Raw genomic sequence first — 15,335 nt, 5'->3', positions numbered from 1 at the left:
CTCCCTGGGAGAGGCCCGTTGTAATGCGGTGGGCCGCGGCTAGAATACACCCCACAGGCAGTCATGCGTGTTGTGCCTTTGTTCAGTCATGTATCTCGTGGTCCACGTACTCACCATGTGCAAGCTGTCTGCCTAGTGGTTCTTATGTATAATCGGCCCTGGTCCTGGCATGGCTTGGCTGACCTGGCTTGGTCACAGACCTTATGTCACCTAAAGAAAAGTGCATTTAAAAGATACACTTGATTTATTTTTGACAGAATGATGGGGACAGAGGAATCATTGTGCAAATGGCTGTGACAGCTGGGGCTAGGCCAAGCCAAAACCAAGAGACAGGAACTCTATCGAGGCCTCCCCCATGGGAATCAGGGACCCAAGTGAGCCATTCATCTGTTGCTTCCTGCGTGTGTTAGCAGGGAGCTGGAGCTGTGTGGAGTAGCCAGGACTTGAATCGCCACTGTGACACAGATGCATGTGTGCCAAGGGGCGGCTGTAGTGCCTGTCCCTGCATTGTGATTTCTGTTACTATTTTTTTTTAAGCTTTTGTCAAAGATATGTTTTTTGGGAGAAGATTTTCACATAGCCTTTGGTCATGTTTCTATTGATGTTTATTTTTATCATATGACATAATTTTTTTAAAAAAGATTTGTTTTATTTATTCAAAAGGCAGAGTTACAGAGAGTGGGGAGAGACATAGAGGAAGAGAGATTGTCCATCTGCCAGTTCATTCCCCATATGGCTGCAATAGCCATTCTGGGTTAGGCTAAATCCAGGAGCCCCAGGATCCATCCATGTCTCCCACATGGGTATCAGGGACCCGAGCACTTGGGTCATCCTCTACTGCTTTCCCAGGTGCATTAGCAGGGAGCTAGATTGGAAGTGGAGCGGCCGGACTCAAACTGACTCTGTGCTGTGGGATGCCAGCTTCCTTAGTTACCAGTCACATTCTGCCAGGCTGACAGTCCTCTTGTACTCAGCAGTGTGGCAGGTGCCTCTCTGAGGCAACAACGGGTACGACATGCACTGCTCGATCATGCAGGGAGCATCCAGGCATGTCTTGTCACAGAGCCTTGCTGGTGACAGGGACTGAGGAGGCCCTCCCAAGGGCTATCGTGCATTTGTCTCGAGTACTTACTCCTTAGCCAGTTTATCTGCTCCTGGGCAGCTCAGTCCTGTCCCTAGGTCTCTAGACCATGCCAGTTGTCTCCAGGAGCACAAGAGGAAGCCTACAGTCTCGGATGGAGCTCGCCTGTGGGCCTCAGGGATCTACAGTATGGGCTGGAGTCCCCTCCCTCTTGTCTCCCTCAAACAAACCACTGGGCCAGGATCATACATGAGGTTCTGAAATGAGATGAGAGTTAAACCAATCCATTCCAAGAGCAACAGCTCATTCTAAGCCCGGTCTCCTGCTGCTGAATTCAGCCCCCTGCCTCCAGAACTATTGGTCTGCATTCCACTTACCTCCCCTTCCCATCAGCAACTGTCTTCCCGGAGCCTCTGGCTCAGGGTGGGCTACAGCTGGAAAAGGCAAGGGCTTCTGTGGAGGGGTCCCCTTGCACCCCTCAGACACACAACCCTCACTCTAGGCCCCACCTTCACATACACATTAATTCACTCTTTCACTGATCCATCCACTCTTTTCCTCAACTCACGTGATTTCAGCCTGTCTCCCTTCACTCCTGTCCCACCCGTCTGCCCATTCACGAATGGATTTTCCTACAGAGTCGCCCATTCTTGCCCACGTCCCTCCCAACTGTCCTTTGTGCTAGGAGAGGAGACAGGCCCCCAGGAGCCCTGGCCTCCCCATCTACCTTCTATCCTGCCTGGCTGGAGTGGGAGCTCTTAGAAGTGATGGGGACGACCCCTAGCTGAATGGGCCAGATCCTGTCCTGAGCAAAAACATGAGGCCGCTTGTCTCAGAAAGCATGGAGAATTTCATGTCACCAGCAGCATTAAGTCAGACGTGGGGACTCTCTGAGCACGGGGTCCTGGGTGACTGCACAGGCAGCACCTCTCATGGGAAAGGGAGAAGACAGGTGCATAGAGGCACAAGGGAGGCAGAAAATGGGGAGTACAGCAGGGGTGGGTGGAGGCGGACATGAGGGTGTCTGCTGCCACGGCTCAGCGTCTACTCAGCAGCCCTTTTAGGGCAGTTGCTTGCTGCCCAGGGAAGGAAGGAAACGTCGCAGCAAGCAGGGGGCAGGCGCCTGAACGCAAACTCAGGTCTGTGGGAGGGGCGAAGCTGCCTCTGCCTGCTTGGGGGCCTGGGTGGGGGCTGGGAAGGCAGGACGAGGGACAGGGCGGAGCCATCAGAGGTGAATTCTGGCTGGGTCTGGATAGTAGGGAGCTGTGGGGACCAGTGGACGCCATGGTGGGACCTCAGAGAGCAGGGGGAGGGGAGTGACAGGTGATCATTCCTGCCTCCATGCCAAGCTTCTGGCCCCTTCTGCCCCTGGGGAAGGCAGGGAAACGGGGCAGGGAGCTCCCGGAATGAAGGTCCTGAAGGTGGGCATATGGGCCTGTGGAATCATGTGCCACTTTATCTGGGCAGATACCTTGAGGACAGAAGTCAGTGTGATTTGAGAAGGGACTGAGTCCGGGGCACGGCCAGACTTGGGGTGACAATGGCGGAGGAGGATGGCCACACCAGCGCCCGCCTCACAGGATTGATAGCTGACTATTGGCAAGTAGGGCCCCCACAGTTGTAATTAGCACCCGGGGTGTCAGTCAGAGAGCAGCAAGCAGCCAAATCCCTGCTGCCCCGCCCAGCTTGTGGGCCAGTGGGGGACGATTAACCATTAACCCCCACCCCTCCCCGCCAGAGCCTCCGCCCCACCAGAGGCTAGGCCCAGACTCCTGCAGATCCTCCCAGAGGACGGTTTGAAAGGCAGGAAGGCAGAGAGGGCCCCTGGGAGGAGGCCGTGGGAGGGCGGAGGGCGGGGGGCCTCCGGGGTGGGCATCCTAAGCAGGGCAGGCGGCCGAGTCGTGGAGGCTGGGGGAGAATGCGCCTCTCGAAAACCCTCGTCGACATGGACATGGCCGACTACAGCGCCGCCTTGGACCCAGCCTACACCACCCTGGAATTTGAGAATGTACAGGTGTTGGCCATGGGCAATGGTAGGTGGGGGCAGGTGTGCTCAGGTGTACCAGTGGGGGCAGGTGTGCCCAGGTACGGGAGTGGCACTTTGGCCCTTAACTTTGGGGTGGGAGGAGGATGAGAGAAAATGGTAGGCTGGGCCTACACACACAGGTGGTGCCGGAGAGCGCGGCCAAAGGCCTTGTGGGAGAGGGAAGGCCGGTAGGGTGAATTTCCAGCCAAAGCAGATCCTAGATCTTCCTTCCCTGGCTTTTCTGGTCCCTGCTGGCTCCGGGCTGGGAGTCACGGAGTCAGAGACGCCATGGTGAGCTGTCTCTTGGCGTGTGGCTCTGGCAGCTCCGCCCAGCATGGCTCTTTCTTGCCTGCAGTGGGTGTAAGCGCAGGGAGATGGAAAGGTATGGCCTCGTCCCCATAGATGCTGCTTGGAGGCAGAGCTGTACCTCGGGCTGGCTTTGGGGCTTTCCTGAGGGACCTGAGGTTTCAAAAAAGAGGTCAGGAAGGGGGGCGGGGAGGGCTGGTAGAGAAGGTGCCGACACGGCAGTGCATGTGGTGCAAGCACACATGTCCCTGCAGACATGCAAGTGGGCTGTGTGCTGCCTGGGCAGATGTGTGCCCATGCAGATGCACTTGTATGTCTGTGTTCCTTTGCATGCGTGTGGTCTGGGTCCATCTGCAGTTGCCCTTGCTCGTTGGGTAAATCTGTGTGTATTCACATCTCCTGGAGGTGTTCATGTCTTGCTTGTGTGTGTACATGTGTCTGAGGATATATGTACAAGTGTGCTGTGAGAGTGGGTCATTGGCCAAACAGGCTTGTGGATGTGGCTACATGTATGTGGCCCCCTGTTCCTTGGGCCAGCAGTTGCCCATACTCATGATTATGTCACCCTCAGCCGAATGAGATTCGCAGCAGCCATGCATCTGCGTTGTCTCCGAGCTGGTTCTTGGCCACCCATGTCTCTGCTCTGCCATGATTGGTGGTGGTTCTGGCCGGGTGTCCCCCCCCCCCCCCAGGGCGGTGGGGTAAGGGATGAGGCCAGGAAGCCAGGAGCCCAGGCCAGCCCTCATAGAGGCTGAGGGCAGCCTGCCACCTGCCTGGCTTCCGCGGCTCTGAGCTGCACATTGGCATCAGGAGGAGACCTGGAAAGTTTGTGGTCAGGCCAGCCTGGAAGAGCAGCCAACCAGCCAACCAGTCAGCCTTCCTGTGCCTGCCTGCCCCTGCCGGCCATGTGCGGTGTCACTTCCTCACTCGGCCCCTGTGTCTACTTTAAAACAGATCTGATGACCCAAGCCTGCTGGCTGGCTGCTTTTACAAGTGCCCCAGGGAACACATGAGGGGTCAAGTGATGGCTGCTACGCTAGGCGGGACAGTGTGTGTTGCCACCCTCCTGGCCCTGGCCAAGGCCTGGGCTGCTCCCTGGGGCTCTGTCATTGCTTCAGAGCCCAGGAAGCCCGTGCTCTGAGACCGGGGTCCTCAAAAAAGAGACCCTTGCAGCTCTTGGGCCAAAAGATAACTGGGCTTGTCAGGCATGGTTCCTTCCCTTTCCCCTCACCGAGCCTCAGTCTCCTTATCTACCAAGTGAGATAAAGGTATGCCTGGTTCCCTGGGCTAGGTCAGCAATGGGCCTGAGCAATGAGGATGGCTCCTGGCCCCCATGAGTCGCCCATGACTCGAGCAGCCCTATGGAAAGTGGGGGGCCAGTGAGGGTGTCTACCTGGGCAGGTGGCTCACACGCTCCAGGGCTGCCGCAGCCCCTAACTCATCAGCAGCAATGGCAGCCCTTCTCCTTAATCCTCTTGGTGTAATAACACGGGGCAAGTCTCTTGTCAACACCCAGACGACGAGGTGACCCACTGACCTCAGTAACACAGCACCTGGCCTGTCTTTCCCAGGAGTTGGGAGCTGCTTCCCCAGCTTCCGCCTAAACATCTGGAGACTTGGGGTCAGTTCTCCTCAGGGGCCAGGGCTGGAGAGGCAGAGGGAGAAAGGGCACAGATACTGCTCAACAATTATTCTCATCTCCAAAAATAATTCACTCAGCGAAGGGGCTGCACCCTGGGCGCACTCAGGCATCTCAGAGGTGTTCGGCCAGGGACGGCAGGAGAGCCGCACGCTAGTGTCTGGGTGCAAGGCTGGGCGGCGTCTTCATGTCACCAACACAGCTGCACTGCTTACCGCATGCCTAGGACTTCTCAGGCAGTGAATCAGAGAGCAGCTCGAGCCCATGACACTCCCATTTTACAAGTGGGGAAATCAGCGTGTGGGGAAGTCAACTCAATCGGCCAATGCCAGCCAGCGACGTGGCCCAGCCAGGACTCCAGCTGGACTTCAGGGCCTATGCCCTCTGGCTCTTAACTACATGTGCCTTAACAATCCAAGGTGGGAGGCAGGGCTCCGATGAAATGTGTATGTGGGGTTCATGTGCTCACGAATGTCTGCTGTGTGTATCTTTAGTCCATAGTGGAATCTTTGCTGATCCCAAAGGGAGTTCAGCTGGGTCAGTCCGACTGCTTCCTTTTACAGCTGGGAAAACTGAGGCCCAGGTGACCAGTGAGTTGGAGGCTACATCAGTACAAGGAACCCCTTGTGCCCAATGGAGCTCTCTGTGGTCACCATCCTCATCCCCCTGCCCTGCATGTTTGTGTAGCTGCTGTATTGGCCTCTGGGACAGGAAGTCTTCAAGAGGGGTGTCCAGTGCCTTGCTTGGCTCTCCCCATTGGGCTGGGAGTACTTGTTGTGGTTGCCCTGGGAAGGCCTCAGGGTCCCTGGGCAGCCAGCTGAATGCCACCCAGCCAGCCCTGGCCACCCAGGAAGGATGAGGGACTGGGCTTCTCCAGGGAGGAGTGGGGGCGGGGGTGGTGTTTGTCTTTCTGCCCAAGGAGGAACCATGTGCCCCCTGGGAGGCAGCCAGGTATCTGTACCTTTCCACAGAAGCTGTGCTACCAGCTTCCACCTTGCAGAGAAGTAAAGATGATGAAGGCAACATCACAGCCAGGCCCAAGTCGCAGATGAGACTCCAAACACCAAGTAATTTGCCCAAGGTCAATGGTGGGGCAGGAACGAGCATCGAACTCTAGTCCAGCTGAGGCCAAAGCACTGGCCAGATACCTGCTGGGATGAAGATGGTCCCTGACTTCCTGCCCCTCCTGAGGTTTCCACCTTCTCTTCTGCTGCAGATACATCTCCATCCGAAGGCACCAACCTCAACGCGCCCAACAGCCTGGGCGTCAGCGCCCTATGCGCCATCTGTGGGGACCGGGCCACAGGCAAGCACTACGGTGCCTCCAGCTGCGACGGCTGCAAGGGCTTCTTCCGAAGAAGCGTGAGGAAGAACCACATGTACTCCTGCAGGTCAGGACCCCTGATCGGGCCTTGTTTTCTCCTGCTGGGTGTGTGTGGGCTCGTGTGCCCTCAGGGTCTATCTGTTCTCCAAGTGGCTCCCAGAGCCTTTAAGGCTCCTTGCAAATCCATGTCTCCCAAGAATGCCAAGCAGTGGTCAAACAGGTGCCAACCACCCCTGATCAAGTGTGTCCCCAGGCCAACCCCTATGCCAGGTCTCTGAGAGCCTATACTTGTGCCACTTAGTAATGGGGAGCCCCAGGTCTACAAGCAAACCCAGGCTGGGGCCTTCCCTGGGACATGTTGAGAATGCGCCCCATGCCTTTTTGCCTACCCAGGGGCTCCCCAAAACCTAGGAACCTCCTTCTTTCAAACACAAGCTCATGTGTGACCATGGCCAGTCACATCCCTCTGCAGTGGCCACTCTTATTATCCCCAATTTATGGGTGAGCATCCTGTGGCCTGGAAGACTAGGAACTTGGCCTAGGGTTACCCAGTTTGAGTGAATGTCAGAGACAGGACTACCGCTTTGGGCTCTGCCCGTGTATAACACTGCTGCTGTCTCCTATCCTCTGTGGAGGGAGAGACTTGTATGCACCAAGTATGGCCTTGGAGCTCATTCCAGGGCCTGCTATGGGTTCTGGGTGTCTGTGCAGTACCCTGGTACTCCAGAAGCTAAGCTTCCCAACCCAGGTGTCCCAACCTTGGGCGGAGTAGCCCCTTTGCCACCTGTGGCCTCTCTGAGCCTGCTTCCCCAGGATTAGCAGGACAAGTGGGACTTGTCAGGAGCCGAGCCCCAAGGTCCCTCCAACTCAAGGCAGGTTGGCAGGAGAGCACCCCATCCTGTCTCCCTTGTGCCCCAACCCTGGCCCTGGGAGGTAGGCATAAGGCGAGGTGGCAGGGGCCAAGTGAAGGCCAGGGTGCTTGTACTGGCCTCTGAGGGGATCTGTAGGCTGGTGTCTTCTCCATCCAACCATCCAAAGCCCTCCCCAGATTTAGCCGGCAGTGCGTGGTGGACAAAGACAAGAGGAACCAGTGCCGCTACTGCAGGCTCAAGAAGTGCTTCCGGGCTGGCATGAAGAAGGAAGGTGAGCCTTGGCTTCCCCCACTGCCCTGCCGCCCCACCCGCAACCGCGCAGTCATTTACAACAGGAGCCACGCTTTATGACTTGCTCACAGGTCCCAGAGTGACTGGCTAATGGCTGAGGGGAGGGAGGGCCCAGCGATCTGGCCATAGGGAGCGGCTGGGCTTGGTCTTGAGAAAGATTCAGTGAGATAAGCTCCTCTGCTCTGACTGCCCGGCCTCCTATCCCAGCGGCCACTGCCCCCACCTGCCTGCACCCGCCCCGAGGCAGGCAGTGGGAGCAGGAGGATGTGGCAAAGGTGTGACGTCACAAACAGCCCCGTGCCCACCCCGGCCTTCACAGGTGGGACCGGCTAGGATGGCTCTAGTCCTGGGCATTTTGACCCCATGTCAGGTGCACCAAGTCCCTTTCATCCTCGTTCTTACGTCTCAGATGGCCTCCAGAGCTTTTGCATTCTAGAAAACAGGAACAAGACATCAGACTGATTCTACATGGATGAGAAGGGATGGTCGGGACACAGCTTTGGCCAGTTCCTGGCAGTCCCCTGATCAAGTTCAGCTTACTCTCATGACAAGCTGTGGGCTGGCTGGAGCTCTCACCACTTCCTGCTTGGCAAGGAGAGAACCGAGATCCCCAAGGGATGGGCCGCATGCCCTATGCCCCACAGTCACTCACAGGAAGGTCCGGGGTTGGAACGTGAGCTTCTCACTGCCTGCCTGACACCCCAGTGCTGCCCACAATATGCTCTGAGGACCCTGGGCGCCTTCAGCATGGTTCCCAGCCCACACACCGGAGGCACAGCGCTCTCAGCCTCTTCTGGGTTCCTTTGCACGTCTCTCCATTTCCTTCTTACCTCTACTCACGCATCCCCATGCTGAGATGACCCACCATTGTGCCATAGCCGCCAAACCCCCAGCTGGTCCTGTGCAAAGTAACAGCCCAGGCCAGCGCAGCCTGGAAGTAGGAGCCCAGGACCTACCCCCTCCTGCTAACGATGAAGAGGAGGAGGGTAAGCTCAGCTTGGCAGTTCCCCCAAATCCTGCTCTACATCTGAGCCCTGTTGTCTTTGCACCTCAAACACCTTCACTTTGTAAAGATTTATTTATTTATTTATTTATTTATTTATTTATTTATTTATTTATTTGAAAGCGTGATCAGGAGGAAGAGGGAGAGAGAAAGAGGAATCTTCCATCTGCCAGTTCATTTCCTACAGATAAATCATAACAGCCAGGAATGGGCCAGGCCAAAGCCAGGAGCCTGGAATACCATCTGGGTCTCCCATGTGGGTGGCAGGGGCCCAAGCAAGTGAGGCCATCTTCCACCTCTTCCCCAGGCATATTAACAAGGAACTGGGTGGGAAGTGAAACAGCCAGGACTTGAACCTGTGCTCTGACATGGGAAACTGGTGTTGTAGGTGGCTGCTTAATATGCTGTGCCACACTGCCAGCCCCCAAGACACCTTTCAGTCTCAGTCTGAACGCAGGCGTTCTGTTGTTAAGCCAGAGCCTGCCAATGCTGATGAAGGAGTGTGCAGCCCAGACCCCTTCTTCTCTATCTGGTTTCCAATGGAGCTGAGCCTCTCTCACTTGAGTTCAGAACCACTTTTTAGAATGGGAATGTGATGTGTGATGACACAAGTAAAGACACGCCAAAGATCAGGGACCCCAGCCTACTGTGGCTCCTGTAGGGGGGCTTCAGATAGTGCAGGTGTTCTGCCTGTGTGTTCAGGAACCCCGCAGCTGTCTGCTTGGCAGCTGCCTGATTCACTGACTCTACCCTGGACCAAGTCTCCAGGTGTTATCCAGAGGGCACAGGGTTTGGGGGAACCGAGTCTCTTTGATCGAACTTTAGGCCTTGTGATGGGCAGGTGGGAGAGGGGTGGGCAGCCCTGTGGCCACCTACCTAGGCTGCTGCCAAGAGCCGCTCCTACAGGGGTTCCTGATGTAGGTCCAGAGGCACTGCCGTCCATATGACTTCAGAGACGTTTCTTTCTCATTCTCCCACCTCTGAAAGGAGGAGGTTGAATACGGAAGTTGCCCAGCCCCACGGGTCTGGCTGTACAGTCACTGGCATAGCTGGGCACCCCTGTCCACATTGGCCGCAGCATGTGCACGCTGTCTGCTGGTCCTCTCCTGAGCTGAGGCACAGCCAGTAGGTCTCCAGCACACCAAGGTGCAGTAAGCCCCAGGCCACCGGGTCCTAACTCAGCCTGGAGAGGCGCCGAGGAAGGTTGGAGAGTGAGGGTGGGCTGGTGAAGGTCAGTGCCTCCTCTCCAAGCTGGAATGATGGAAAGTGGAGACACGGGCTGTGCTGGATCGCTTTGAGGGAGGGCCAAGGAGCAGGGTGTTCTGTGGTCACTGCGGTCAAGCCCTGGGAAGTCTGATTGTTCCCAGCTGAGTCCTCTGGTACCGGCACCCCTCCACAGTCTGCTGGGAGGTTGCCAAAGCTAAGGCCAAGCCTCCATGGGAGCCTTTCTGGTCAGGAGAGGAGGCACAAGTGCTCATGTCATTCCCTGATGGCCTTAGGAGCAGCTGGAGGCTGATACCCCCAAAAGCAGTCCCTTGAAGACCAGACAGTGGCAGCTACAAGTGTAGGATTAATGACCAGTGAGTCCGGTCTGTAAGATGCCGCTGAGTCTCCTCCTGCCCCATTTTACAGAAAGGGAACCTTAGGTCCCAGTGGTGCTGTAGTGAGTCACAAGTGGAGTCACCAAGCCCCTGGGACTGAACCTGAGTGGTGGGCATGGGAGTTTAGACCACTGAACCTTTCCCTCAACCACAGGGAAGGACCCTAACTCTCAGGCCAGAGGGTAGGAGGGGAGTCCCAGAGAGCAAAAATTTAGGAAACCTGGGATCCATGAGCCCAGCAACCAGCAGAGACTTTTGACTTATAACCAGGCAGACAAACACCTGCCTGGCCTCAAACTGGCTACCCAGGCCTAAGATCCAGCAGGTGTTGCAGGAGGCGCAAGGTGATGATGGGCTGATGGGGGCGGGGGAGGGAGGTGTCTGCTGAGTCCCACTTGCTCTCCTGCCAGCCCTTCTCCTCCAACTTCCTCCCCCCGAAATTCTCTGGGAAGACAGGCTCATCTCCCGCCTCTGCCTGGTCAGTTAATGATTCAATAGAAGTTACATTAGGTCCCCGACCCTGCTAATACTGAGCAAACATTTGGAAAACATCATTCCGTGACTGAGCTTGCGCTGGGCACTGATAATGCAGGCCCAGCCTTGACGAGCTCCAGCTGCTGACAGCAGCCCTTTCATTTTGTCTACCTCTGCTACCCGCTCCCGGCAAGCCTGGCTGCCAGGGGACAGGAGTGGTGGGAGGAAGTTTCCCACCTGGGGTCCCTGTCCTAGCCCACCCACTACCTGTTGGTGGGAAAGCTGGAGGATCAGCCTGCCTGGAAGGACAGGACACTTGGAAGAATGGGAGCCTATCTCGCCCCATGCCACCTTGCATTCATTCAACCGAGTCTTAAGGAGCACCTGCTGTGCCCCAGGTTCTATTCTAGGCATCAGGGCTTCAGCCATGAGCAAAGTGGAGCAAGGGTTGACTTTCTGACACTTTCCATCACATAGGGAGACGGGTAGTAAAGAAATTGCCTATAATTCTGCAGTAAATGCCTTGGAGGGGGAAAAAATGAGGAGAGAGAAGGAAGGAGAGACTGAGGACATTTCTACACCTGTGTGATAGGGAGCAGCAGTACGCTCTGTGACCGGGACAGGGAGCCCATCCCAGGCTGTGCAAGAGCACCTGCTGCTGGGCCTCCAGCCATGTGCAGCAGTCCTGGGCCACCTCTGTGTCACCATGTGCAACCTATTATGTTTGCTTTGCCCATCTTTGCTTGCAAAGAACCAACTGCATTTCTAAAACAGAGCTTGAAAACCTGAGGCTGGGTCAGCCGCCCTGCACAGGCCCTGCTGAGCCGTCGCCATCTTGCTTGCTGCTGGTGACGGGTGTCTCTTTCCTGCAGCCTCCCCATAATGGGGGGCAGGGGCTGCAGTTCTGAGATCTGGAAAGTTCTTCAGCATGTCAAGTTAGCCTCCCTGCACCCTCTTTTGTACCATTGACCTGGGCTCCCTCCTCCAGACTGTCCTCCAGACTGCTTCTTCCTGCGCCTGCCCCTAACTGTGCTACTCTCACTCCAGAGCAACCCACACAGTGTCCCTGCCTGCACTGGGCTCTCTCCTGGCACCACATCCACACCCATTAGGGCCAGGCCCCTTCCTGTGCCCTCCCTGCCCCCTCACTTGCCTCCGCCTCTTCACAGCTGTCCAGAATGAACGTGACCGAATCAGCACTCGGAGGTCCAGCTATGAGGACAGCAGCCTGCCCTCCATCAATGCGCTCCTGCAAGCAGAGGTCCTGTCCCAGCAGGTACTGGGGGCCGCCTTCTCCCTCTCTCCCACGTGGCCAAGGGCTCTCCACTTCTGTCCTCCTGTGCTCCCCAGCTAGGCCCTGGGCCTGCACACAGCAGGGAAACAACCCAGCATTGCACAGCAGACATTGCACCCCATGCTCTGGGGTGCCTTCTAGTCATGTGACTGCCACTTCCCCAGGGCTTAGCTCTGACACAGAGCCTGAGGTCAGCTCATGTCCTTGGGGGCACAGGAGACAAGCTGGGTGGGGCTCAGTCAGCCCCTTGCTGTGTGACCCGAGGCAAGCCCCAGCCCTCATCTGCTCTGGGTGACAGCATCATGAATCAGAGGAAGATGATGGCTTTTGCTGTGCCTTGCCTTGAGGGCCAAGGGAGTCCTGAGGGCTCCAAGGGGCTGGCGCAGGAGGGAGCCCTGTCCTCCCTCCACTCCACCCTGTCTGTATCCTCCCACCTGCCCCTTCCTCTGAGCATCCCTCAAAGCTAGGAGAACCCACAGTCCAGACCAGGACACCCTCCCAGGAGGTGGGCATGGAGAGACAGAGTATTGTGGCGTCTGCAGCAGCTCCTGGTCTCCTGCAGATCACCTCCCCAGTCTCTGGGATCAACGGGGACATCCGTGCTAAGAAGATCGCCAGCATCGCAGATGTGTGCGAGTCCATGAAGGAGCAGCTCCTGGTGCTTGTCGAGTGGGCCAAGTACATCCCAGCCTTCTGCGAGCTCCCCCTGGACGACCAGGTGAGGACAGTATGCACAGGGGCAGCCTGTGCCCACCCGGGCTAGAGCCTTGGACTGGCGTGGACTCAGGGGGGCCCGGAACTGTGTAATTGCTTTGCAAATATTGACTTGCTTAAGCCCTCCAGTGACCAGAAGGCAGGTCCTGCCATTCTCATCTTGTAGGTGAGCAGACTGGGGCACAGAGAGGTTAAGTAACTTGCTCAAGGGCACACAGCCAGGATCCAAGACAGTAGGGATTAGAACCAGACAGGAGAACTTCAAAGTCCAGCCTCCTCACCCCTGCCCCTGACAGCTCTCTAGAGGGCAACGAGGGTGCAGAGTGGTGGACAACACCCTAGGACCAGGAATCAGAAGACCTGAGCTTAAACCCTGGCTCGAAGACTGGTTTCCTAGGTGATCTTGGATTAATTGCTGCCTTTATCTTAGCCTCAGTTTTCCCATCTGTGAAGTGGGAAATATAATGCCCGCTTCAGAGTGCCTTGGGGAGGATTGAAGACAATGTGAGGACAATGCTGTGCCCCACAACAAGGTACCCACCCAAAGCTGGACCCTAGCTGGCCACCCCGTATCCAGGCTTCCTGCTAGTGTCCCACAAAATGGCTCAGAACACTCAGTGGCACAGACAGTGTCAGGAGAGGCAGGAGTGAGGATGAGGAGCTGCTGAGACACACCACCTGGAGATCTGCGTTGGCCTCTGCAGACATGTTCCCCGGCCATGGAAGGGGAGCCAGGCTGGGCCACCCTCCCCTCTGTGGAGGACGCTGCCTGCGCAGCTGCATAGGAGCTGGCTGGGGCCACTGGGGTTTGGAGCTTTGGAGAAGCTGGGCAGCCCAGCAGCCACTGCGTGTCATGGAGCTGGGGAGGCCCCGCCTGGCTGATCTTGGAGCATTCACTTCTGCCTCCCAGTAGGACACTCTGAGCTCACAGCGCAGCTGCTCCTCAGTGTCACGCAGGGGGCAGGAAAGTGACAGGGCAGCGGTCTTGTGCCAGCTGCCCGTGCCCTCTCCCCTGCAGCCCATGCTCAGGCCCCCTGCTGCAGGGTCCACATTAATGTTTAATCCCTTCTGTTCCTTCTCAAGGCTCAGCAGGGTGACAGGACACCCCTGAGCCAAGCAATTGCTAACCTCAATTTCCCACCCAAACCTCTCTGGCTGGGGCTCAGAGCATTCTCAAAGGGCAGTGATGGGTGGCCAGTAACATGGAACAATCATTAACTGCCCCCCCCCACATACACAACCCCACCACCACTGACCACCTTTTCCTAGAACAGCCACCATGTCAGAGGGGTGAACCTGGGAACCCATTCATGGTGTTTGAGGAGCCCATCTTGCCCAGTGCAGGTACAGCTGTGGAAGATTTGGGAGCCTTTTTCTCCAAACACCCCAAATCTGACAGGTGTGTCCCAGGGACCAGCTTCCAAGTTTGCCTGCTTTTGGACCAGTTGATCCATTGAGGCCCAGATGGCAGGCAGGCAGGGTGCCATTAGGTAAGCAGATTGAGGACTAGAAGGACAGGGGTTGTTTCTGTGAAAGGAAGAGTTCTAGAGAGAGAGGGAGAGACAGAGAGAGATCTTCCATCAACTGGTTCACTCCCCAAATGGCTGCTTCAGCTAGAGCTGGGCTATTCCTATACTAAGAGCAAGGAGTTTTTTCCAGGTTTCTCAAATGGATCTAGAAGCCCAGGGATTTGGGCTGTCCTCAATTGCTTTCCTAGGTACATTAGCAAGGAGCTGGATCGGAAGTGGAGCGGTCAAGATTCAAACCAGTGACCGTATGGGATGCCATTGTTGTAGGTGGGGCCACATCACTGGCCCTGTATCGGGAGCTTTCTTTTTTTTTTTTTTTTTTTTTTTTAAGATTTATTCATTTTATTACAGCCAGATATATACAGAGGAGAGACAGAGAGGAAGATCTTCCGTCCGATGATTCACTCCCCAAGTGAGCCGCAACGGGCCGATGCGCGCCGATCCGAAGCCGGGAACCTGGAACCTCTTCCGGGTCTCCCACGCGGGTGCAGTGTCCCAATGCATTGGGCCGTCCTCAACTGCTTTCCCAGGCCACAAGCAGGGAGCTGGATGGGAAGTGGAGCTGCCGGGATTAGAACCGGTGCCCATATGGGATCCCGGGGCTTTCAAGGCGAGGACTTTAGCCGCTAGGCCAGGCCGCCGGGCCCGGGAGCTTTCTTTACCAGAACTTCCCGTGCCTCAAATAAGTCCATCTCCCTGGAGAACCCTTCTCCCACCTCATCTCACGCAAGTTCACCAGCCCTAGTGTTCCTTTCCACATGGCCTCACCCTCCTCCGTTTCTAACACTTTTTGATCCTCTGTCTTATCTGCTTATTTGCTACTCTGTTCTCTGTCCTCCTTGTGGAAGATGAGTTTTATAAGATTAGCCATCTTGTCTGTCTTTTTTTACCATAATGGTCCAACTGTCCAAAGGCGAAGCTTCGGTGGTTGGGGAGCATGTGAATGTCATAGCTAAAGGAACGAGTCTTCCAAGGGATGAAGGCATTTGAACCTTCCAGCTACAGGACCTGCAAACCCACTCACCCAGCCTTGCAGATGGCATTCTAGAGCTAGCAGGCTGGCACTACCATGGGCAGCCCAGCCTGTAGTCTCCATGCAAACACTACCCCACCTCCGACTTAGTCTCCCCTGCAGCTTGTCCTGCGCCTCATCAAGGGCCAGGGCTCATGCCTTTGCCTCT

The 15,335-nt window shown here is 56.4% G+C and overlaps 1 protein-coding gene across 5 annotated transcripts in view; it reads left to right on the top strand.

The window, feature by feature from the left end:
• The window catches only part of HNF4A (hepatocyte nuclear factor 4 alpha), a 51,269-nt gene that overhangs the window by 25,428 nt on the left and 10,506 nt on the right, over positions 1-15,335 (top strand). For 2 of the 5 annotated variants that reach the window (XM_004585832.2, XM_004585831.2), the window contains exons 2-5: positions 6,269-6,443; positions 7,425-7,519; positions 11,787-11,893; positions 12,474-12,629. In XM_004585832.2, the coding sequence (XP_004585889.1) occupies positions 6,269-6,443; positions 7,425-7,519; positions 11,787-11,893; positions 12,474-12,629 (533 nt within the window). Of the gene's footprint in view, positions 1-2,341; positions 3,115-3,285; positions 3,490-6,268; positions 6,444-7,424; positions 7,520-11,786; positions 11,894-12,473; positions 12,630-15,335 lie in introns of those variants that run through there. The other 3 variants (XM_004585830.3, XM_004585829.2, XM_058679476.1) reach the window with 3 other exon arrangements.

Source organism: Ochotona princeps, chromosome 22, assembly GCF_030435755.1.
Source record: "Ochotona princeps isolate mOchPri1 chromosome 22, mOchPri1.hap1, whole genome shotgun sequence".
NCBI lineage: Eukaryota > Metazoa > Chordata > Mammalia > Lagomorpha > Ochotonidae > Ochotona > Ochotona princeps.
The sequence above is the reverse complement of the archived record's forward strand: the minus strand, read 5'-3'. Positions and strand labels throughout refer to the sequence as shown.